At 48.5% G+C, this 25,775-nt stretch overlaps 1 protein-coding gene across 4 annotated transcripts in view; it reads right to left on the bottom strand.

The window, feature by feature from the left end:
• MITF (melanocyte inducing transcription factor) overlaps positions 1-2,893 on the bottom strand; it is a 110,050-nt gene extending 107,157 nt beyond the window's left edge. The window contains exon 1 of one of the 4 annotated variants that reach the window (XM_037384754.1): positions 2,688-2,893. In XM_037384754.1, coding sequence (XP_037240651.1) covers positions 2,688-2,791 — 104 coding nt within the window. In that variant the 5' untranslated portion in view covers positions 2,792-2,893. The remainder of the gene's footprint in view (positions 1-2,687) is intronic. The other 3 variants (XM_037384756.1, XM_037384757.1, XM_037384755.1) reach the window with 3 other exon arrangements.
• Between the last annotated feature and the right edge of the window lie 22,882 nt (positions 2,894-25,775).

Genomic DNA, 25,775 nt, shown 5'->3' with positions numbered 1-25,775 from the left:
CTAAGTTTAACTGGGCAATAAAACAAGTTCCTTCTTGGGTCTGAGCACTGGCATTCTTAGATATTTCTGAGCTGGATGGCTTTCTCTATATACTCACAATTTCAGCTGCTATGAGTAAGCCCAGGATGCTTCTCACTTCTTATTGTTAAAAGAGATCAGACAGAGTCCTGAATGTTGCTAGGAAATCAGCAGTTCTCACCAGGGAAAAAGAGTAGATTGCTTACTTAGACTCATTCCTAACATCAGCTATTGCCCCTGGTTTGCCTGCTCCTCAGGAACCTTTCCAGAGCAAGGCTGTGGAGAAGACAGTAAGACAGCAATTCCCATGGCCGCAGTCCCATCACTACACCATGCTCACCCGGTGCTATTACTCTGATTTAAAGCCACAAGAGAAAGCAACAGGGTAATGTTGGATACCCATGATAATCATCAGTCAGACTGGTTTCAGGCCTGAGCAAAGCTGAAGGGCTACAGAAGTCCTCCTAGATTACAATCTGCACATCATGAAGCAAACAGGTTTGTGAGCAACTTTTGCCTCCCGTTATCAGCAAGTTTTATCAGCCTGGCTCCAGGGACAAGTTTATATGGACCAGGCAGGGCCCCTGGCTCCTTGGCTTCTTCATCTCCCACAAGACCAGGAAGACAACTGAGACTTTACCTCCAGGTAAGAGCTGTACGTGAGCTGGGCAGGCTCCACACCGAGGTTAACATGTCAGCTTGCTATCTGCCAGAAAAACCATGGGTCGTTTATTCCACCCTCGGGGCTCCCTCTTCTGTACATGGAGACGTGTGGAGGAACACGAGGCAGACCAGGGCAAGCCAGTCACTTCTACTCAGCAAGCCCTCCTGGAGACATCAGAACAGATGCTGGCCCAGGGCACCACCAGGATGCCCAGATGACTGACACCGGGGACCCTTTAAACCCAAAGGGTGGGCAGTGCCAGCTCTGCAGGAGTATCAAGTAAGAACGTAACGGGGCAATTAGTCCAGGGCAGTTTGAAGTGACAACATTTAGAAGATGGCTAAATACTCCAGCGCTTCATTACAGAATATATTTATTCACACCTCCCTGAGAGAAGTGAACAACAAAGGGATGCATTCGGGTCCCAAAGGCTCACCACACAGGAATTAAAAGCAGTTGGAACATCTGTGCAAGGTCAAACACAGACCTGCTAGCTATGCTCCATGCCCACACCACCTAAAGGCATAGAAAAGCTGCTGACTGCAAAGTGGACAACCACAAAGGGACAACTCCCCCACACCAGTTAGAACCCACAGCTGGTGCAAACAGGGCTATTTAACAACGGCACAGTCATCACAATCTACCCCACACCTGCCCCACTCCACCAGCGACGCAGGCAATGAGGCCAAAGCCCTGTGGGTCTCCCAGCTGCCTCCAACACAGCTGGAACCCATCCCTGCTCATCAACCCATCTTTCTGCGCTGTCCTCTCCCTGCCTGCATGTTAGCCTGGCTCCCAGCTAATTACCCGGATAATGGCAACCTCCCTGCTCACTCTGGCACCTTTAGTTAGCCCGTCAGGCTGCACATCACCTCCACTACACACACCATTTCTGAGCAACACCACAGGTTCAGCGAGAGGTAGAGCTGCTGTGAAGACAGGCCAGAGGACACGGCCCCAGATTTGCCAGCCCTTGCAACAGTGACAGAATTTGTAACATCTTTTACTAACAGACCTTTGACGTTTCTGAAACACTCAGAGCAGGATCAAAAGTTAATTTATTTACTTTGAAGCGCCTCTGGCAGGCGGTACAATCTAAGCTCATTCTAGCAGTTTTTTTATATTTACCTTCCCATTCATTTTCTGACTGCACGCACAGACGCACGAAGAGCATTGTTCAAAACTGAAAACCGTGACTACAAAGACAGGCTAACAACAGGCTTGATTACGAACATGACACTCGCAGCAATGACCTTACGCGCAGCTGACTGTGGCTTAGGAGAGCGCTGTAACGAAATGGAGGGTTTGCTACTGCCGGGGTGCTCCGAATGGCAAGCCAGAGGAAGGAGAAGCGTGCTGTCACAGACACGGTGGGATGCTCAGGGTGTGGGAGAGCAGTGCCTCACTTCTTCCAGCGCTAGGATGGGGAGCGGGTCCGACACCCCGCAAGCAGAGGGGTGCACACCACCCTGCTTGCCTCCACAGAACGTATCTGCGTGCCGCAGCTGCTCCAGATAAGAGCAAAGGGTCTATCGCGTGGAAAAAACACTTCAGGAAGAAAGCGATGTCCCCAGGCAAAAGTTTCCAGTCCCGCAGCACATAACAGAGCGGCCCTCGGCGCCAAAAACAACCCCCAGAACCACCTGAGACGCTGCGAGACCTTGCAACAACTTTGCAGCTGCGGGCGGCCCGCACCCGCCGCCGCCGCACCTGCGGGGCCCGGGCAGGGCCGGCGCCCCCCCCGGGCAGGTGCCGCCGGTGCCTCGCCCCCCGCCCGCTGCCCCCGCGGGCCGCCCCGGCGTGGCAGGGAGGCCCCGCACGGCCAACAATGCCCTTTACATAACGCGGGCCCGGCCCGCCCTCCCGCCCGACAACGCCGCTATTATGGCAGGAGGCGCCGCACGGCCGCGCGGGGCGCCGCGCCTCAGCGCGGGGTGTCGCCGGGCGCCCGCCGACGGCCTGGCGCAGCGGGGGCACCGCGTCCCCCGGCCGCCGCCCGTCCCACCTGCTCTTGAGGGGCTGGCTCTTCAGCTCGTAGTAGGTCTTGGGCTCCTCGTGGAACTCCTCGCCCACCTCGAAGTCCGGCACGATCCCCGACTCCGCCTGCATCGTCGCCGCCGCTGCGAGAGGGAGAGACGGGAGGTTACCGCCGAGCCGAGCCCCGCCGCGCCGCCCGCTCCCGCACACTCGCAGCGCCGCCGCCCGCCCCGCCTGGGACTTGTAGTCCGCCCCGGGGCCGGCCGGGCCGCCTCCGCCCGCTGCGCACTACAACTCCCGCCGGGCCGCGCCGGGACGGGCCCAGCCGCTGTCAGCCGGGAGCGCCGGCCCCGCCCCGCCCCGCGCGCCACCTGCCGCCCCGCCCCGCCCCGTGACGTCACGCGGCTCTGACGGCAGGCGGGCGGCGGAGGGTGCCGTGCGTGACGTCACGCCTGCCCTCAGCGCCGCGCGAGGCCGGCGGCGGGTCCCCGAGGAGAGCGGGGGCTTTGTCCCGGGGGGCTTGTCCCGGGGGGCTTGTACCGGGGGGCTTGTCCCGGGGGGTTATCCCGGGCCGTAGCCGGGGTTGCCGCACAGCCCGGGGGGTCCATCGCACCCTGGGGAGCGGGGCTGGGGAACGGGCCCTGCCGGGCGTGCAGGCAGCAGTGGGGGCGTTAGGGCCGGCAAGGGAGGGTGCGGGGGGGCTCGGGGCAAACAGGTGATCTACAGGCCATGGGGAGGGCACTGGCGGTGATTTATGGTGCCGGGGAGAAAAGCGATGGGCATTCGCGTCCCAGCACTGTTGGCACTTTTCAGAGCGAGTTCTTGGCACGGGAATTTACAGCGCCAAGAAGCTTCCTTCAGACTTCATGTGCCTTTATAAACAGGCAACAGCTCATAAGTGTTGTGAAGAAAGGTGCCGTAAAATTAATTCCGGAGCCAGCTGGGTTCCAATTATTTGCAACAGAAATTTTTTAATACCGCCTCGTCTCCTGGGTGGGCCGTTGGCAGGGTGAGGGAACCCTGAGCAGATCGTCTCTGAGCACAGAGGCAGGAATGGCCTCTGCCACGCTCCGCCATGCCCGCACCATGTCCTGGGAGGACCAAGGCGGGAGGGTGGGCTCGGAGGGCTCAGCACAGGGGGATCAGGAGTGTCCAGTGCCAGCTCAGTCTGTTGGTCCCTCCTTGGGTTCAAAGACCCTGGAGGTGGAAGGTCCCACCCGGGACTTATTAAATGACTGTTTGACCTTTCTTGTTTTCTTCAGTTTGGGTCTTTGGTGCTGCAGAGGCCGGGATTTCAGGAACAGGCTCAGTTGCCACACTTACGAGGGCCTGTGTATCAGCACCGACTATCAGGATGTTTCCCTTTACAATCCAAGAAACCTTCCTCAGCTCTGTCCTGCCTCCTTAGCGCTGTGCCGTAAGGTTGACAGGGACCTTCCATTCAGAAATGCCATAGGAAATGTCATTCATTCGTGACATTTCTCCAGAGCTCTGACCTCACTAAACGAAGTCACAGCACAACTCAAAGGATGTTTTGAGGATGTTGCTGGTAACTGATACCTAATAATTCTGGTGCCATCGTATAGCTCACAGCTAAAATCACACCTCTCCTCTTGTATCAGTGCGGCACCACTAAGCCCAGCAGAGCAGAGAAGCCAGCACCGAGGCTTTGCCACATCCTTTTCCTCGGCCACAACTGCCGAGGCTGCTCGGTGGTGCACTGGGCACTGCTCACACCCAGCCAGCCAGGACCCTGCTTGTCTCAGGCAGCATGACAGTAGGTGAAATAAAACCAAGAATTGTAGTTTGGTTTAGAAACTTGGGTTCCAGATTATTATGCAGCTGCTAAACCCCAAGCAATGACTTAATAGCAAGGTTAATTACTTTAATGCAGGGGTCCTCAAACTTTTTAAACAGGAGGTCGGCGCACGGATGAAGCGGCAGGCAGTCATCTGCGGCTGCTTAGTTCCCCCCCCCCAACCCCCGGCAGGGGGAGGGCTGGATTGAGGACCCTGGGGGGCCGTATCCAGCCCATGGGCCGTAGTTTGAGGACCCCTGCTTTAATGTATCAGATACAACAAATTTGATAAGGCCCTGAAGAATGTTCTTTTGAGCCTACATTGGCAGGTGGCTGGAATAGCTCAACAGAGGAGTAGGCTTGCTAACAGTGCTTTTGGAAAGAAAAAAAAAAAGCAACCAACAAACAAACAATTAAAAATAACTTAGAAAAAGCCCACTGCTAAGCTACATTGACAGCCTGAGCCTCTGCAGGTTAGGTGGTGTTTCTGATGAACTGTGTCTTCATGAATGAAGAAATATATGTGATACTGACGCAAGGGAGAAAGCAGCAGGACTCATCTCTTTGTAATGGCTTTGCTTGTGTTTCTCCAGGTGTCAAAATTAGATACTCTCTTCTGCTACTTGAAATGCACAGCTTAGGAGCTTTTGGCTCTGTTTTAATTATAACACTAGTTCTAAAGAGCTAAGATCTAGTATGCAAATATATGTCCTGGGCAATGCTGCTTGACTTGAGGTACCACAGCTTCGATAGGGCTGGCGTGTACAGCTCACAGGGGGAGAGGAAGCTGTTGTTCTTTTCATCAAACCATGAAGCTTTTGTTTCTGCCTTTCATCCCTCCTCTGTGCAATGCAAAGTTTGTATTTTGTGTTTGGATGGGGGCAATTCCTTATTGCACCTGGGCTAATTGGGACCTTCACACTGTTCTGCTGAGTCATACAAAGCTTTCTTCTATTCGTAATGTGTCATCTGTGTTGACAGTTTAGCTTTCAGGGGGAGGGAACACTTCCACTGTGCCTAAGCAGGATACTAATATGTAAGTATGCCCCAAAACAAACATAGAATCCGAGAAGGGTGTGGGTTGGAAGCGACCTTTAAGACCATCTAGTTCCAACCCCATGCCATGGGCAGGGACACCTTCCACCAGACCAGGTTGCTCCAAGCCCCGTTCAACGTGGTGGTGAACACCTCCAGGGATGGGGCACCCACAGCTGCTCTGGGCAACCTGTGCCAGTTCCTTACTGCCCTTATAATCACAGAATCATTCAGGCTGGAAAAGACCTTTAAGATCATGGAATGCAACCCATTAACACAGAGCTGCCAAGCTCACCACTAACCCATGTCCCTGAGCACTGCATCTTCATTTATCTTTTACATGCATATCTTTTACATACCTCCAGGGATGGTGACTCAACCACTTCGCTGGGCAGCCGGTGCCAGTGCTTGACAACCTTTTCAGTGAAGAAATGTTTCCTAATCCCCAACCTAAACCTCCCCTGGTGCAACCTGAGGCCGTTTCCTCTTGTCCTGTCCCTTGTCACCTGGGAGAAGAGACTGAGTGATGCTTAAAGATGAACCATATTATGCCAATATTGCAGTTAGATTGCCATAAAGAAAATAAAATTAAACCTAAAATACATATTGGGTGAAATTGAAGATCAAGTAATTATTGTGTTGACACAGTTTAGATTTCCATATAGTTACTCTCAAATAGCTAGATTTCTGTACAGCTCTGTTGAGTGTTTTCCCGTCATGGATGTCAAACTGCTTTAAAGAGATGAGCAAGAATGATTATCCCATTTAGCAAAGTGAAAAACAAAACACGCAAAGCTCCTTTGTCAAACATCAAGTCAGTGGCAGAACATGGACTTTAATCTAGTGTTTGCATTATGGGCATAACACTACTAAGACTCTTAGCAGGTAGGGATTCTGTGGCATTGTCACTGCACTAGGGACAATGACCTGTGAGCAAGTCCCAGACGTGCTCTATGAGGTGAAGTCATGTTTCATCAGCAGCACAGTCCTATAATCAGATTTAGGGATCACTGTGAATGCACAGCTTGGTTTTCTGTTGCCTGAAACTGGCCTTGCTTTCAAGAATGATTCAATGCAAATCATAGCCAGAATAAAACAGAAAACTGCATCTACTGTATGGGTGTGCGGGGGGTGCTGGCGGAGGGGGCTGCCTGGAGCTGCCCCCACACCCGCTGCCGCCCCTGCCAGCTGGCTCCCAGCTGGGCCCAGAGCTCCCCAGGCCCAGCGGCTCTGGGATCACTGGTTTCCCCAGGGAAAAGCTCTGGCACGGCAGCAGCTGCAGCCAGAAGCCACAGGGTGTGAGGGACTGAGCCGGCCCTGGGGAGATGGTCTGTGTCCAGGGGGGCAGGGACAGAGCGGCTGGGGGGTCACCTGGCCCATAGCCGGGGGCAGCCCATCACAACTACATGGTAGTTTGTTCCTTTGAAGATAATACTCCATTTGCCCACATTTGTTTTTTTATTGTTCTCCCTTTTTACAAATGGAATTAAGTTTTCCTGCCTTGTTCACTCCTTATAGTTGCAAATTCACGTCTAGCAATACAGGCAGTCTCGGTGCTTATATGACACTTTGGTCTTGTTCTTCACCCAGGCTAACATAACCCCATCCAAAAGCCAGGAGCAACCGTGTCCAGGCTCCCCAGCTCTGCTTAGCTCCTCAGCACCATGCAGACATCTCTCTCGACAGCATTCTTCAGTTATTTTTCAACTGATGGGTCTGATATTGCTAAAGCTGTTAAAATAGGTGTTCAGCTTATTAGACAAATTCTCCTTTCCAGATGGATTCTCATCAAATCTGAGAAGGGAGCATGGAGGTTCAGAAGACTGAAGGACTTTTGTTTTGGCCATGCAGCTCCCAAGGAGAAGGGTTTATCAGGGGACACAGCTCTTCCTCATTCTGAACCAACATTTCCTGTGATTTCAGCAATGATTTTCAAGATACTGTGGGGTGCACAATGTAATGTGCAGCAAGCACGTTGGGCAGAGCTGCTATTCCCCACCCCCACCCCCCTTGTGATTACTCTTTGCAATTCCCTCATTTGTGGCATCCTCCCTTGTAATTCTCATAATCTGTATTTTTCTTCTTCTGGCCTACACATACCATTTCAAATGGCTTTCCCATCAGTAATGTTACTCAAACCACAATCTGGGGATCTCTAGTTGACAGCAGGGAGCAGCAACATAGATCGATATCTCCATAAGAAGGCCAAAAATTGACACCCAGCTCAGCAGAGCTCCCAGTTTGAAAGAATTCCCCTGCAACAACTATCTGTGCATTCCTTTGAAAAGGAAAGGAAGCAGTCAATGCTGCTATTCAAAAAAATAAATAGACATGTGACTTAATTTTGAAGAAAGTTCCCAGACCTTTGCATTTATACTCTGTATTGTATCCTGTGAGATTCAGGAAGATAATGCAATTTACCCCTGCAGACTGAAAGACAAGAAGTTGTTATTGTTCTTTATCTCCCTACAGGGCAGAAGACTTGTTTACAAGCTTTCAGTATTGAATATGGAAAGAAAGGTGGTATTTAAGTGTGAGCTTCCAGTACTCACAGAGAAATTACATAGAATCTCACAGGAGCATCCCTGTCCTGTTTCCTTGCTCCACCAGCTGCATATATTGCCAGTTAAAATCTCCCATCCCCAATATCTCATCAAAATTGTTGCCCTCTCCCAGGTCAGATGGGGCAGAGAGCCCCTCCCTGCCCACGCTCTTTGTCATTCTGCCTCATTTCTTGTCCCAGTTTCTTTTTATCCAGCTGCATCATTTCTTTGAGACCCCTAATCCATCACCCATCCTCCTTCCTTCCCCAGCTGCCATCCCATCTCTTTTCCCATCCCAAGATGCATTCCCTCATTTCAGAACTTGGCTCCCTCCGCCTCCCAGTGTGACCCTCACATATTTACTCAGGATTTAATCACCGTTTCTGCCTGCCCTGAGTGCTGTTTGAGCTTTGTCTCCCGTAAGGTGCAGTTTTCCTCCTTTCTGCTTTCTAATCAAGGGGTTTCCCTCTCCCCACTCAGGAAAGCAAACCAGATGAGCTCCTCTCAGTGTAAGCTCCCTACACACAGCAGCTCAGAAGTGTAATGGCAGGGAAATCCTGCTCCCAATTAGGATGGGAAATGTCCAAGAGGGATGAAACCCATGGAGATTTAACTGCTGCTTTGCTATGCATATACCAGGTACGGTTTTTCACAGACTCACCATTTAGCCCAACTGCCACAAGAGCAGCACATGGCATATCTCTGACATACATGAAAACCAGCAACCACATAGAGCGAGATAATTCTGCCATGCTTTGTCAGTTCGCATGCAGGGCTTTGCTAGACAGCTAGAAGCAACCAGATGTTTTGAGAATGAATCCAAAAATCATTTTAATGAGGGAGAACAACAGGTCAGCTACCCCACATCTCAGCAGGACAGCCCTGCTGCCCACAGCCTGCCCCACACCAGATGCTGTTGCCAGGTCTAATAATTCCACTGCAAGGTTTACATCTGCTTCTCTTAGAAAAGATTTCCAGTTCTCAGATTAAAAATGAGCCCCCTCATTACATGAACACCCCAGGAGAAATAAGTAGAATTCATACTTCAAAATATAGTTTCTAAGACTGTGTCATCAGTTTGGAACTAAGTCTGAAACCCTGTCAGTCCCAGGGTGGTTTTATCAGCAGAATTGAAGGTGATTAATTCTGCAGCTGGAGCTCCTGAATGAATTATGTTACTCTAATGAATCATCCACTAATTTCTAGTACTCCCTTTCTTCATCTCTGCCATATTTGGATAGGTAATGGTAGAATTCAAGGGGGAACTGGACAATCTCTGTTGTTCAATATCCTTGGTCTGATTTTCACATGTTCCTCTTTCCAGCTGCTAACTCATGACACTGGTTAGCAACAGCAGCAGTGGCGCAAACAGAAGCTGCAACAGCAATGTCATTCTGACTTGACTTTAGTAACAAAAAAACCCCACCATAGACTGAGGATTGAGTCATTCCCTCTGGTTCTCCAACAAAAGAACAGACTTCATGATTTACACATTAGAGCCTGAGCTCAGTGCTCAAGGCAGATGTTCCTAGGTCTGAACAGAGGGTGTCGGAAGGTCACAGCTGCTTCTGCAGGGACAAATGGTCAATCTTCCCTGGCCTGGGGAAGTATTCAGGGAAGGGATTTGAAGGACAGAGAAGAGATGCCTGAAGACTCACCTTCCGTCTGTGGCCTGGAGAGGAGGATCTGACAGGCTCTAAACTGGGCTCCTGGCCAGCAGCACCCAGTCACCCTTGGATATGGTGGTGCTCTTGCAAGTTGAGAGGTAGGCAGCTGGCCTTTTCTTTAAGTGAAAGCTGGGGTTCTTACCTAATATGACTCTAAGAGCTACTGCCTTGAGAAAGATAAAAAGGCCAAGAACAAGGTCAGAAGAGCTGGCAGCAGCCTGTCATCAGCTCATCCCAAGGACCAGAGGGTTATTCTCCCACTGGGAAATAATTTGGGTCTTGCTTCTCAAAGACCACTGCAGGAAGGCATGCAGAGTCATCCTTCTGAGCTCTGCTGAGCTTTTGCAGGCTCCCTAGGAGAGGGAAAGGCAGCAGCAGAAGCAGCCAGAGCTGGACCCCAGCAGGTATCACCGACTGGCACTCAGACACAGCCATAGACAGGCTGGGAACAACTGCTTGGAACTCAGTAAAAGTCCATGGAATAAAAGTTTGTGAGGGCAACTCATTTGGTGAGCACAGCATTGCAAATCCAGTTAATTAAACCCGTGCAAAGGCCAAAGGAGATGTAGATAAACCAGGTTAAACTCTCACGTATACTGTTTTAATATAATTCAGTACAGCATCTGTGCTAGTTAAACTGATTATAGAGTTAACTGGTTTAAATACATTTGCCCTAAGTACTGGTGCTGGTTTAACTAGACTGCTTTAAAATCAAAAGCAAACTGTACACCTCTGCCAATTTTCCCCTTTTGTATTTAAACCAGTACAACCTGTAGAGACATGTAAGAAACCGCTTTTAATGAGGAGCAAAGTGCATCAAGAAAAGAGGACTTGGCCCAGCAGCGCTGGTCTCCGGCGCCTTATTCCCAGCTTTCCTGAGAAACTGTGTCATCTTCACGTCAACAACACTTAGGTCTAAATTTGTTTCCTGAAAATCCTATTATAAAAGGTGAGACCAAAATCACAGCCCATTTTTCAGAATATGCATAATCTCATCAATTTAGGGGGAAGGTGTTTGTTTTCTTTCCCACTGTCCAATAACAGTTTTGAATGGAAAAAGCACAGATTTTTTTCAGTGAAAACTTTCTCAAGCTTTCTATTTTGATACAGTCCCATGAATGCCTCCTGTGCTTCATCCATCTTTTGAGAGCGATTTCATTATAAGTGCTGTTTGAAGAGAACAAGGCTTTTGAGTTTTGCCTTAGAAATATGAACATCTGTAGCTAGTAGTCACAACGAGCTCAAATACCAAGACCCTCATATTTCTGCTTTACATCAGGCCTTTACACACGCATCATGAAACACAAACCCTCCTCCATTGTCTTAAAATACTCACCCACCTGAAATCAGAATAAAATATTAACTATTGTTCTACTAAATCTGAAAATATTCCCCACCTGAAGTCAGAATCCCTTTGGGTTTTCTCATCTGCAGTATTTCTACTGCATTTCATTTCTATGTCAGCACCTAAAAAGTTTATCTTCAAACAAAGACTAAGCAGTGATAGAATCAGAAATCCAAAGCACCAATAAAAAAAAAAAAAAAGTTTTCATACATAAAGCCTGCTGAGACTCGTGGGTTTTTTTAAAGCAAAAGAATTAAAGAATAAGAGCCAATTTTCTGAATTTTTGTGTTACCTTTCACAGTTTTGGATGTGCAGAAAGGATGCCCTCAGCTAGTGAAACTGTGGCAAAGATTTAAAATCTGTATTATAGAGATAATTGGTAGCATCAAGGGCCAAATCTACGTATAGTTGAGATCAAAACTGCCCATACGAAAAAAAAAGGATTCCAAAAACTCCTCTTGAGTGATCATTAAATGCATTGCTCATAATATGTTCCTACTTCAGAAACTCTGCAAGGATTTAATACCTTTTTTCTCCCCTCCTTTTCTCACAGCAGGCTGCCATTTGATCTGAACAGGCAATGTAAGCCTGCGTCATTGCCTCCATCCACCTGGAAAGGATAATTTGCCAGAGGATTTTTTTCTTTAAAGGCAAGAGGCTTTGTTTAAAAAAATGGGAAGTTAAAGGTCTGATAACTCAGCCCAACATGCTGCATGTGGATCTGTTGGACTCATTGCCTACTTGTGAAGGCAGGTACCTGATCCGTCAGCCATGAAGAAAGGATGTCCTTTCTCTCAGCATCAGTCCAGAGATGAGTTTGAATGTTTACTTCAAATATGTGTGTACAAGAAGCAGAAAACTACTTGCCCAGGAATATGCCTTTATTTTTGCCCCTCTAATTGCATCCTGCCATCAGCTCTTACCCCACACCTCCTTTCATTCTGGGTTCACCCAACACTTGTTCCTGTTATGAGTTTAGGTCTGTGAAGAGGCAGGGCACAGCGCTCCCATCAGCTCTCACCTGGATCTTCTGTGGTCACCCAGCTAACACCAGGGCATTCAAATGCAGAAGCAGTCTCTGACTGCTGGATCGCCCTAGGTGCTCTTGGCAAGGGTGGCTTTAGCTTGGTGGTCTCACAGTCAATGACTGGCATTAGCCTGGGGGAACACTGGTGCACACAAAACACGTAGCCATGGCCCATGGGCCAGCCATGCACCGTGCAGCAACCCCAACGGTATCAGCTGAACCGATCGGCTGCTTGTTTTAGAGGGCTCCTTTTGGCAGTCCTTTGGGAAGCACCAATACCAACACCGTTTTCTGTATTAGGTACACTTGATAAAGAATAGCACAGCCTGGATCGAATTGTACCTAAGTGACTCAAATACATGAACAGACATGTGGCTGAACCTTCCACACCCTGCTAGATGATGTAGTGCATGAGAACAGGGTATTCAAACTGCTTCAGATGGCTTCAGTTATTTGGCACAGCAGCTTGCATGGATATGGCTAAAGTGAGCTGACTTCTCTCCAAGGAGCTAGTCAGTAAGAAAGCCAGACCTGGAGCTCATGTTGTCTGCTTTCCCAGAAGTTAGTGCCATTACTGTGGCAAAAATGGAATAAAAAGTACACTCTGTACTGTTGTAGGAGAATGGAGTCTTGTAGTGTCTTCTAGTGACTTCCATGAAAATTCATTGCACAGCAAGCCTTAACCCAAAGTTGTTTGCAACGCAAAGGCCTTGCTCAGGAGCAAGCTAAGTCTGCCTGGCAGGTGGAGGTCTAGAGCAGCCAAAGTTACCTGATTGCGTTACCTGCCCACGCTTACCCGGGCTGTCCTTGACAGAAACAGGACATTTCTGTCAAGCTATGGACCTCTCTTTGCCTGTGGATGTCCAAGCAGTGCAGAGTAACCACTGCTTCTCTGATCTAAAACTATAAATGAGCGTCAAGGAAGGAACCCAATACTTGCCTCTCACCCATGACTGCATCTAGCTAATCAGCCCTGATCATTGCCAGAACCTCCACAAGTCTTTCAAATTTCAGTAAAGGCGAAGACAAGGCTACATGTCGTAGCTCACAGAGATGTTCAGACACATACTGGCAGGAGTTCGTGTATCAGTTACACCCAATCTTTATCAGGTGAGAGCTATTTCTGAAGTAGATTGATCTGACAGGAGCTGATAAAGATTATCTCACTTAATTTTCCCGGAGAGTGGCTGGATTTACTGGAACCAGAGATGTATTCAGGGCTACAAGTATTGTAGGATCAGAGCTCAAGATATGTGGAAAACCTGAAGAAGGTGCTATTGAAGCCAAGGAACCCAAGTCTCTCTTCTTATAAAGAGCTCAGTCCTGCCCCATTCGTGTCAGGTGATCACAAGATATCTTAATATCTTTCTGTGCTTTCACAGAAAATCATCTTCCTCCCCATGAAGCTGGGTTATTAACCAGGTGCCACATTTCTCATCCACTGCAATTGCCAAAGGGGCTACCTCAAGCCCCTTTGTGATGTCCCTTGTCTTGCTGAGATATAATGCAATAGGTGGTTCATGCTGACTCTTGCCGCACCCTGCAAAGCAATGCACACGAGGTCAGTCAGCACCCCTGGGGTGAGGGCAGTCATTCCCATTCAAGGCACAAAACCCCCCCATGTCTCTGCTACCAGGGCTGTTCTGGTGCACACCTGCAGTTTTCAAAAGGGCAGCCTGCAGCCCTTTCCCCCCCCCCCCTCTTCTTCTGCAAGGCACTGGGTCTGACTCCTGCCAAACCACTATCAAGCAGCACCCAGTCACTGTCCCTGCTCTGGTGTATGCATCCGAGGTGTCAGCACTGCTGGATGCTGTTTTGAAAGGCCAAGTTGTCTCAGATAGAAAATAAAAATACATTATTTATCATTTCTACATATTATTAGCAGAAGCAGCACAAGGTGCAGTCACTGACACTTGCCGGTATCCTAAGTGTTCATAAAGCTTTCCTTGATGTTAGCAAGTCTATTAATAAAGTGTTGCAAGCAATCAGAACTGCTCTACCAGCCTGGGAGGGGGAGTGTTGGTGACATCGTGTTCCAGCTGAAAGTCATGTAAAATCCTCTATACCTTCTTCTGAAAGACATCGACATCATCAGCAAATGTAAATATGCAATCACAGCACCTTGTAATTAACGGGAAGTTGCAGGTCCCGTTAGCACCGCAGATCCTCCTCCACTAGTGGTGAGCAAACGCAATTCTTGCCTGGCTCAGGCGTTGCCATTCAGCAGCACATCCAAATGCAAAGAGAAAGAACCAGGAGCTGCCCTTCACTGGTCTGCTGGTTCCTTTTGGTTTCAGTTGTGCATGGACTGAAGCTACCGTGGCCATCGGCTCCCTTTGGGAGCGGGGAGGGCTTTGCCGTGGATTTCAGCAGCAGGGCTGTGCTTCTGCTGACCGCAGGCACATCTGAAACCCCGCATCAGCGCTCTGGGGAGATGCTGTCTGAGCTCATTGCAGAGTGTTAATGCTGGAAAGGTTATATAGGCCTCATTAAGAAATAGTTTTGCTCTTGAGTCTCTGTCTTAGGTTTTAAAACACTCAGGAGACAACAGAACCACCACGTTTCCTCTTTACGCTTAATGATCTGGTCGGGGGCCTGAAGTGCTCACTGCCAGATGTTGCCCTGCTTGCATGCAGTCCATGTGACACAGGCATCAATGCCAGCAGCTACATTTGCCTGTGACGCCAATGAACACAGCAGCCAGGAAAAAGTTTCATGAGTAGCTACCCAGGGCATACATGCGAGATCGTATATTTTAGATACACTGCGGTGGTGGGATTTCTAAATACCTCAAGCTGCATGTCTTGCTTAAACCACCAAACACCAAGCGGCTCCGGCTTAGCATCACACCACCCCCATGCTAATTCTTTGTCATCATTCTTGCGTACGCATCATGCTATTGATACTTAGATACATTATTTTAAGTGAAGAAATAAGTGTGGGAAAAACAAACAGCTTCCTTTACCCAAATTCTGGCGTGGATTTCTGTAAGATTTTTTAGAAAACTGCATTATTATGGTGAAGAGAGAAGTTTGTTAAAACTGTACCAGTGCATAGATCAACGGTCTCTCCTACAGTCAGCATTAAGAAATAGTTCACCACAAATAATGACATCCTGTTCCCATTCCAGCATTGCCCACTTCCTCAGATCTCCATGCAGCTGAGCACAAGAAATCAGCAACACAAAACACCCAGACCAGAGGATAGCGGGGAGCACTTGCTACAGGGTGCAGGAGGGCAGTGTGGAGACCTTGCCACTCAGGTTTTGCATCGGTGGAGAGGTGCCATGCTCTCTGCCCACCCACAGCTTGCAGCCCCAGCAGTGCTCCTGACCTGCTTAAGGTCCTTCCTTTGCTATATTAAGTAAAGCCAAAGGAACAACCCATCTGAAAAACACTCGGTCCAGCAGCACTACCAGCTGCTGTCTGGTTTTAGACCCATCAGAGGCTTGAGGGCAGCCCTCTGGTACCAAACTAGAATAGGCCAGCTGAAGAAACATGAGGAGTCTTCAAAGACTGTCATCTAGGAGACCAAAGGATTCCTGGTATGCTGTAAATGGATCAAAGATGCTAAGCAAGGAGCTGGTCCTAGGACCTCACTGAGTATGTTCCCTTGGTCAGAGAAAACTCTGGACTTGCTCTCCTCTGCTGGAAAGGGAACATTAGAAAATGAGAAAGCAGAAGAGGGGAATTCCAGAAAGCTGAGACAGGGAGCAGAGAAAAAACTGTTTGCTGCATGTCTGGCATGCACCTGACTGACATTTCACTCTTGAAAATGCTCCCTGTAGATAAATTCAGATAAAGGGGTAGAAGTCTTATGATTCAAACACGTGTTGAATAAGAAACCACATAAATGAAAATATCAAGGATACACTGACTGATGAGGCAATGAGCTCTAGTCTGTAAACATTCTTTCAAAGGAAAATCATGTGCCTTGTATAAAAAAGTTTCTTTCTTTTGGCAAAACTCTATTAAAATTCAGTAAGCCACATCCAGTTCCTCATAGTGGGATGCGAAGCTTGCATTAGGCTGGCTTCATATCCTATTTCTTTTAACAACATTGTGGTGTTCTGTCCATTAAAGTGTCACCTTGTCTGGGCACACCGGCAGCAACAGGGGTCCCCAACAGGAGTCGTGGGGCTGCTGAACCATGTGCCACCAGGGAAGCTCCGAACCTCAGCTCCCATTCCTGCTGGTTCCAAGCTACGACGCAGAAAGTCAGGGAAGAAAGTCCTTCCAAATGGTTGCTCACTCACCAAAATTAGGTCACTAAGGGGGAAGAAACATCCCTTCAGACTGTAACGATGAGAAACTTCCTACACAAATTACGGGGGACTGGCAGCCTCTACGAATGCCACTCAAAGCACCCTCCCACCTCCAGGATCCTTTGGGGAAGGCACAGGCAACGGGATTTTTCCATTCTCTTAACACGGTTTTTCCTTTTGCCTGTTCCCAGCTCCTCTGGAGCATCTCAGAGTGCGATTTACTGAAGTACCTGTGAACTGGGTGCTGGAGAAATCCAAAATCTCGGGTGTGGAGGTGTGCTTGCAGTTGGGAGTTGCCATACTTGGCTGCCCAACATCTCTGCCTGGAGGCTGCTGGGGTACATGGAGCTTTCTGCTGATGAGCCCAGGATGGCAGGCAGCTCGTTTGCAATGGCTTTGACTGCACAATCAACACAGGAAGCCACAAATATACTCACTAGAATCGCCCCCAAAGTGGCAAACCAAAGTATACCAATACATTTGGCAACAATCTCTCCAGTTCTCATGCACTGCAGGTAAATCTCTTTTGCTCAGAACCACTTTGGCTTTCATTTCTCCCATCTAATATACATTGTCTTTTTAGATTATCTAAACAGTCTTGCTCTGATTTACCTCTGCATTTTATTTTCCCTACTACTTTTAAGGTACCTGTGCAACTGTCACTGTCAACAGGGCCTTACCTTTGGCCACTCAGAGTTGGCTGCCCAGTGCTGCCATGGAGCTTTCCACCAGCGATGCCACCAGTCTGTCTCACCAGCTACACAAGGAACCTTCAGGACCCATTTTAACTCAACACCTAACTTGCAGAGCAGCTAAGACTGACATAAGCTTTACTGTATGTTATCAAAGCATCCTTGTGACATTTACATCAGATGCATGATATCAGACCAGCATGAAGTTGACTCCGTGCTACCAAGTGCTGCTTGCCACGCTCAGAGCTGCAAGTACAGGTACTCCCTAGCACAAATTCAGGTACCATAAGGTCTACAAAAACTGGTTTTTGCACATGTTGCTTCTGCTCCTAAATTTCTAAGCTCAGCCAACACAACCCACCAACAGTGGGAAAGAAATTAGTTTAGAACAGAGGATAAGAAATCTTTCCAACTAGAATTACTGAAGTGTCTTCATGTCTAGCTCTGCAGAAGTGTCAAGACAATCTTGAGGACGTTTATCTGGAATTTTGCATTAGTTTGCATGTATCTCCAGCATTGCCCACAGACTTGCGAACCACAGGACGCTGAACAACCTCGTACACCCCATCACACACGTATAGCTGTTTACTCATGTTGAATATTAGTGCCTGCTGTGAGTAGTCCTACTGTAACCAGTGGCACTATTTCCTCAGAGAGGTACTACACAACATGAGTAAGAACATTACCACTTGAGAGAGGGTGAAGATGTGCAATGAGACCAAATACCAGTATCTCTCTAAAATGCCTCTCCAATGCTCTTGAAATCTGGTTGTCATCACTGCATCAGCAGCTCTCTCTGGGTGTGGGGCCAGATGGGATGCTCCAGTCATTTGCAGAACAGTTTTATTCCTGTCCAAGTCCCTTGTCCTTTTGCCAGACACCTCCCTTCCACAACCCTCCTGGAAGAGCCTCGGACAGAAAGCTGTCTCTTATCAAAACAGCAGCTGGTTAAAGCCAGTGGAAGGCCTCCTGCAGCAAGGTACCATCACTCCCCAGTCTGCATCCACATTAAGTCTCTTTTCCCTACAGGTGTACTCCCAAGCACTCAGTCCAAAACACAGAGGCATCAAAACACAGCAGCTGACTGAAATCAAAAGTGCTATCTCAACCATCTGTTTAAAAATGTGAGACCACTGACTCATTAGTTTCATCTAACTCTATCAGCACAATAAAAAAAACCCACACGCCTTCTGGAGAACAATATCAACAGGCGTGGGAGGACAATATCTCTGCGAGATGGGGTGGGTCGTTGCAGTTAAGAGCAACTCTCTCAGGATTTGCACTGCCGGGTCAGAGCTGTAGGTTGGCGCTTGCCATGGCTGTGCTGGGGTCTGGGCCGTTCCCTCCCCTGGCAATGCGCCATTTCATTTGGCTTGTCTCCTTTGACAGGGATTTTGGTGGTGTAAAGCCAGGTGGGAGGTTGCCTGCTTTTACCACTCTATTTCAGAGCACTTTTTAAGCAATTAGCTTTTCAGCTGAAGTTGCACAAAATGTCCAAAAAGAAAATGTAAGCGGCAACCTCTCCCACCCCCCCTCTTGGCTGTCCCAGTCTCATCTGGCGAGTCCTGATTATCTGGGCTTGTAGTAATTCTGGGGGATTACTCACAGGCTGACCAGAGCTGCTTGCAGCAACTTTTCCAGACAAGGAGGAGTGAAAGCTGGTGAAGATTAGTTTAACAGAGTGTGTCTCAGTTCATGGAAGCTGCTGAAGAAAACAGAGGGAAATCAGACCTCGGTCAAGTTCAACATCTGAAAGTTGAAGCCTCCTGCTTGTGAGCTCACCATGCTTTGCTGAGCAAGTGGAAGGAAAACATTTTCTCTCTACAGCATGACTTCAAGAAAGGAAGTTGTGTGGGCAGAAGCACTGGGGTGACTCTAAATACAGTGATGTCTTCTTCCCCGGCGTGCAGGCTTGGGAGCACTTGCTTTCTTCCAGTTGGGGAAATTTCAATGGCAAGATGTAGGGAGGAAAATATTCAGTACCTCCTGCTTCAGAGACATTTTTTTCTACAGCCAATTATGACTCCAGCCATAAAGTTTTTATTGCTACCTCTCATGCAGTTTATTAATTGTAACTTCCTTTTTTGAGTGGGCTGTTTATTTTTAAGCAAGTGTTGTTACATTTTTCACTAGATTACTAATAGCCACGTGCTCTGGCTGCTGAAGCTGAATAAGCTGATGTAACTTAGGTCAGGATCTTAGCTCCCTCCTCAGCCTGTCCCCAAAGTAAATATGCAGAGAAAATCCTGAGTTCATCCTCTAAAAGCCCAATGTACTTTCCACTTGGAGAGGGCAGAGTCCTACTTCCAGCATGGCTACCAGGCCTCTGGGGTGCAACAGGTGGGATTGAGATTTAATTAAGTGAAATCTCTACCCACCATCAATATTGCTTTGCAAAGTGCAGGGTTAAGACAGAATTTTGCATTTAAAATCACTTTTGCAACAACCCCTTATTTATGATGCAGCTCTTTCAACTAACAATTTAAGAACTTCTGACCTCAGCAGCCTCAAAGACTGCTTTCCAAAGCCCCAGAAGGTTTCCTGCACTCTGGCTCACCTAGCAGCATGACATTGCAGCGTGCACCCAAACAGGCTCCTGGCATTGGAGTATTTTGAGATTTCCTTGGTCCAGCAAGCCCCTGCCTGTCATGGCATGGTCATCTCAAAGCCCCTTCTCCCCACTGTCCTCCACCCCCTAGGCATTTTGTGCTGCTGAGAGCTTCTGACAAAGTTTTCTGAGGGTTTTTTGGCTTTTTTTTTTTGGTGCATGGGAATTAAGAAATAAAATTGCTCTGGGTTTTCTGAACATGCCTTCATCTCATGAGAGGAGCTTACTGGAAGCATGCATTCCTGGATAGGCCAAACAGCCCTGGGCTGCCTTTGCTGGGTGCAAAGCAAGCCTTGTTGAAAAACAGTTGAGACAAGCAGACTGCTTTGGGTGTCTCTCTACACTCGGTCTGTGCTTTGCTCTCGGGCATTGTGCAAGATGGAGTGGGGCCAAGAGCCTCAGAGCATCAGCCAGCTTCAGAGACAGACCATCTCTCTGTGCCCAGGGGAGCTCACTCAAAATCCTCTGCTCATCAGTCTGCCAGAGACCTGGGTATCAGACACCTCCACTCTTCCCAGAGAAATGATTTTAAGGAGACAATATATACCTACTAGCAATTTTTAGGTTATTCATTTACAAGTCCCACTGAGGTAAAATGCCCCTGTCCTACCAAGAACACCATTTCCACAATATCTTCCACTGCTGAGATTAATCCAAGAGGTGGTACCCAAATTTTCAGGTGATTGGTGTATGTCTGGCACCTCCTACATGTTTACTGAAAAACAAATTTGTTTTCTGTTGTTCAAAGTGAAAATTATTGGGATGAGTTATACTCCAAATTCCTCTGAAGCTGAAGTTCTGGGATGGGCTTTGAAGCCAATGTGCTTTGGATCAAGCCTTCAGCACATTGCTCAATTTTCCATTCTTTTGCAGGAAAACAGTTTACCAGTTACAGGGTGGAAAAGGGCAACAGAGAGGTTTCCAAACAGCTCCCAGCTCAGCACAGCCATGTCAGTCCTCCCATCTTAGGACCTAAGTGCCATTCCAGCCGCCACCCAAAACCTGGTCTGTCCTATAGCTTGCAGATGCAGAGGTCACGTCCCAGCTTCCTCCTATTGTAAGATCAAATCAGGGGTTTTGACCAGCTTCCATGATTAGGGCAGATGGATTTCCCTTTACTGCTTTTCATTTGAAATGCCTCAAAGGCTCTGTGGAAACTTGACATTTCTTATTTTAGCAAGATGGATTAATATTCAAGTTTGTATTTCACCCAGAGCACCAGCTTAGCCCATTGCTGTTTACTACGGAGCGCACGAGCTCTTCCACCCAGCAAGCTGGCTTAATATTTGTGTGATTTATAATTCGGTCTGTAGTCAGCGTCTAAACCCCGGTATTTTAACTCCAGATCCTAGCGGGAGCTCGGATGCAGCCTTTCAATCCAATTTTTTGCTGCGTTTAATTGCAAGAAAATAATTCATATCCGAGCATTAACAAAGCTTCCCTTCCAAACCGGGGGCGAAACCCACTTCTCAGCTCCCCTGCCATCAGCTGCGGGCGCATGGCCCCACCCGGAACACCCCGGGGGAGCCCGAAGCCGCCCGGCACCCGGCACGGCACGGCCGTGTCCCGGCCGCCGCTGCCGTTCGGCGCCGCCTGCAGCAGGTGGTGCTGCCGGCCCGCCCCGAGCCCCGCGCCGGGAACCCCCCCAGCCCCGGCAGCCCCGAGCCGCCCCCCCAGCCCCGAGAGCCCTGCAGCCCTCCGCAGACCGTCCCCCAGCCCCGGGAGCCCCGCAGCCCCCCCACAAGCCCCGGGAGCCCCGCAGCGCCCCCACCCCCCCAGCCCCGGGAGACCCGCAGCCGCCTCCCCAAGCCCCGAGAGAACCGCAGCACCCCTCCAGCCCCGGGGGACACAGCCCCAGCCCCGGGGGACCCGCAGCGCCCCACAAGTGAGTGACGAGTCGCGAAGGGCCCCGGAGCACGATGCCTCCCACCCACTTTCGTACCTGTCGCCCCCCGGCACTCGCTACAGCCCTGCGGGTCGCCAGTCAGTAAGCGGGTGGGCGCAGGGTATATGCAGGGTCGGTTTGGGGAGGGGGAAAAAAAGGGGGGGGTTCTTATTGTTTCATAGAATCATTTCGGTTGGAAAAGACCCTTGAGATCGTCGAGTCCAACGGTCAACCCAGCACTGCCCAGCCCACCGCTCACCCATGTCCCTGAGCACGGCGTCTGCGCAGCCATTAAACACCCCCAGGGACGGTGACCCCCCCACCTGCCCGGGCAGCCTGGGCCAGGGCTTGAAATGCTTATATAGATGTAAACACACTTAGGATCCCATCCAAAAAAAAAAAAAATACTTTTGGCCTAACATTTTCCAATTTGCAATCAGAGACGCTGCCACTACTGATTTCTAATTTAAATACGGCACCACCTTTTCCCCCCGAGGAAAGCAGGGGTTTAAGGTGTTTCAGAAACACTAGAAAAGCAGCTCATTTTCTGCATGACACCACCTGGGCTGTCTCCCTGCCCTTGGGCTGCTGCATTACACTCAGGTCAGACCACTTCCCGGGGCAGCTGCAGCCTCCATACAGCTGACAATGTCTTTATTTTTCCAAGCTCAAGTGGAAATAGTCAAAATGACTCTATGATTGTTCACCGAGTCAATATCTGAGAGCATAAATTCCTCACCACATAAAGCAACATATCAATTCTAAATAATAAATGAGGTAGAAACGCACAGCTGCATTAGAAAGACCAAGGAGACAAAGCATTACAATATCTACTTCAAATTACCGGCTGTCACTGAATTCCTAAAAAGCCTTACCTTACCATCAATCAGTCAATCCCACTTTTCTGTAGCATAACTCCAAGCCCAGGATAGTTGGTTCATGTCCTCGGAGAGACCTGCAGTGACCATTTGATATATGCTCCTTTAAATCAGCCAGCTTCCGTACTTCAGCAATGAGGTCCCACCTTAGGCTGGTCCCCTCTGCCAAACTACCTAGCTCAAAGCTCATTTGGGCACATCTCTGACCACAATGATATATATAGATATATATATTCACCATCACATATGACATCAGCTGGTGATGTAACACAGAGTCCAGCAGCGGTAGCACCACCACCCCACTGCACCTTCCAGTTCCAGGAGGAAAGGACTGGCTTTCGGGTGGCTTTAGGCAAAGACAGGGCAACACCTTGGGTCCACGGAATTATTTTGCCCTCAGCTGCTTCTAGCAGGCTGCTGGGAAGCCCTGCAGGTCTGCCCAAGCCTCTATCCGCTGGGCAAGGCACAGGGTTCCTGCCACCTGCTGCCCATCCTACCCTGCTGGTTCAGGGGGATGGTGCCCAGGCAGAGAGGCAGGATTTTAGGAATAAGGTTCCCAAGTCACCTAGATTTCTGAGGGGCAACCAGAGCATTTAACGTACACTCTGAAGCTCCCAGAGACCAAATGCACACTGCAGTGCAGAGACCGAATGTGCCTGTTGCAGGTTACTGTTTACCAAACATGATTTCCACATCACTTTCTGGATGGCTTTAAAGTTGTCAGGTGCAGTGTCAATAGGATATAGTCTTATCATAAGCTTCTTTCCCTAACATGGACTCTAAAATAGACCAGTCTATATTTGCACAACAATGACAGAACTCCACAGAGCATGAAAATTCTCATTTGGGGTGAAGATTTGCTGAATTCCCTTCCAGCCCAGCAAACCCATCTGTGATCAAATCCATGCACCAAAGCAGGGCTTCACTGAAGTGCAACGAGCCTTTCTGCCTGTGCAAAGCACCTTTCAGCATAGGAGATTCAGCCAGGACTGATTGATGAGCAGGTAGTTGCTGGCCCATAACAGGATTTAGAAACAATATTTCCCATGTCCTGTATTATTTTGATCTATGTTACTAAACCAAATTCACCTCTTACCCTTGTTGATCAGATTACAAACCCAGCACGATATCAGGGAGCACAAAGCAGAAGACGTGTCACTTTTGCTCATTCTTGTAACGTTCCTTTTGCCGATAAGCAGCTCTTCTAGATTTACAGCCATGCCTTCTCCTTCCCTAAACAAGCAACAGAGAGGATTTGCTACTTCACCAAAACATGCCCACGCTCTCCTGCATAATTCTTTGTGGCTTAACAGGTTAAGGGTAAATTATTAGCCCCATCTTTCACTGCAACGTGTCATTGATCATTTCCTATTAGCACAATCCTTATTCTGGAAGCAGGCGGGTAAGGCTGCAGGGACTGAACTCCAGTCCCTAGCCAGGTTGTTGGATTTGGGGTCTGGGGAGACAAAACCAGCTCTAGTGACGGGTGCACCAGCTCTGCCATGGACAGCCAGGCACAGCGGGGAAGGTCTTTGACTTCCCAGCAGAGATGCTGGCTGGATGTGTTTGGGCATATCCGTTCTGAAATACAGAGGAGCCACGCACAGGGAAAGTAAATGTGAGCCCTATGTAAGTGTTATTTGAGAATGGCAACATTAATATTTGAAGCATCCCTAGCTGCAGGTGCAGCACACTGAAGTTACTGACATTTCTGTGGTACACAGCGAGCTGATGTTGACCCAAAGGCTTAATTTAGCAACAGGATTACTCAGAGTGAAATAATGTACTGAAAACCTTTATGGGACAAGGAAATATGCCAAAAGTAAACTTGGCCAGTGTGCCTAATAGATAGAAAACCATTTGTTTCTTTTTGAGAACTTAATTAAATTTCCCATGAATTCATTTGTAATAACAGTAATAAGCACCATATATGGAATTCTTCAATGAGCTGTTAGCAAGGTAATTTCCTGAATTTGGCTTATATCTTAATAATGTCTAAAGCCAGCTAGACTTTAAAATACAGCTGGTATGTATTATTCTGTTCTAAATATGAGAGTGTATATGGACTTATTTGCAAGACTGGGTGTGTAAAATAAATGACTTTGGTGCTGCTTGACACAGTTTTATTGCCTGTAGAATGCTTGGTGATATTGTGAAACGCAGAAAGGAGAGTGTTATTATGATTTCTTCTGTTTGACAAAGAAGCCTTCAGGAGGGCAGTGCACCTACCTTACACACTCAGACACGGTCCTTGGATCACTGTCAGTAATGGATGGGGGGCTTTGAACAGAGACACCTGGAATCAAGCAGGGCATACTGCAAGCTCTCCCATGCTCTACAGCCTTCATGGTGAAATGCAGAAAGCTGGAGGGGGAAGAACCACCCCTTCTCACTAAGAGATATGCACACCCAACTCACAAGCCTACCTGTTTCTCAGGCCTTTTTGCATGCTTCACATGTATGGACATGGTAAGAATCAGTAGCTAAATGGGAAAGAAGGAATGGTCATCGCTGATTAAGGCCAATGACAGCATGGATGAGCTCCACCAGTGGGTAGAAGGAGCTTTCTCCAGCAGCTGCAAGTTGTGTGCACTCACAACCCAAGTGCTAACATGGGAGCTGTAATTAGAGCATGGCCAAGACTACTAAAACCTTAACCTCCCTACCACTGATTTTGGGTGATATTAAATAAGTATACCAGTCCTGACAGGGATGGGGTAAGCCACAGTACAAACAGACACCAGCTATTATCTTGGGGCATGAGGCTGAAAAACATGGGTGACAACAGTCATCGCTCTTTGGAAATGCCACAGGAATTCTGGGCAAGAGCTAGAGGAGAGCCCAGGGAGGAAAAATGCAGAACAGATAACTGCTGCAGAGGGTGCTGATGCTCCCCCTTACACCCAGACAGGAGGGCACTGTGTAAATAACACAGAAACAGAGGTCCTTCCCAGAAAGCGCAGCAGTTCAAGGACAAATTAAAGCCCATTTAAGTCACTGGACTCATCCTCAGAGTTCAGCAAGATCCAGACCCAAGTGGGAAGGGCATAAAGAAATCCCCTGGGGATTGACCCTGTGCTCAGCATGCCAGCTACCAAAGGGTTTGCGTACCTCACACAGAAGTGGTATTATATGTTTCATCATGAATACATGATAACAAACCTTGTGCTCGCTGGAAAGCTTCCTAAGCTCACACAGTGACTTGGTTCAAAAGCTAAAGCCCTGTCAGCACAGCCACTTCATCCATAATCTCCTTTTCACAGTTAAACCGATGCCTCTCATGGTAACACAGCTGCCTCAGGGGTCAGCTTGCAGGTCAGTGCCTCCTTAGGAGTAGAGGTGGGGATCCTGGCTGGACCTTCTTCCCGATTCAT

This window comes from Falco rusticolus, chromosome 4 (assembly GCF_015220075.1).
Source record: "Falco rusticolus isolate bFalRus1 chromosome 4, bFalRus1.pri, whole genome shotgun sequence".
Taxonomy (NCBI): domain Eukaryota; kingdom Metazoa; phylum Chordata; class Aves; order Falconiformes; family Falconidae; genus Falco; species Falco rusticolus.
Note: the sequence above shows the minus strand (reverse complement) of the source record. Positions and strands in the feature narration are given on the sequence as shown.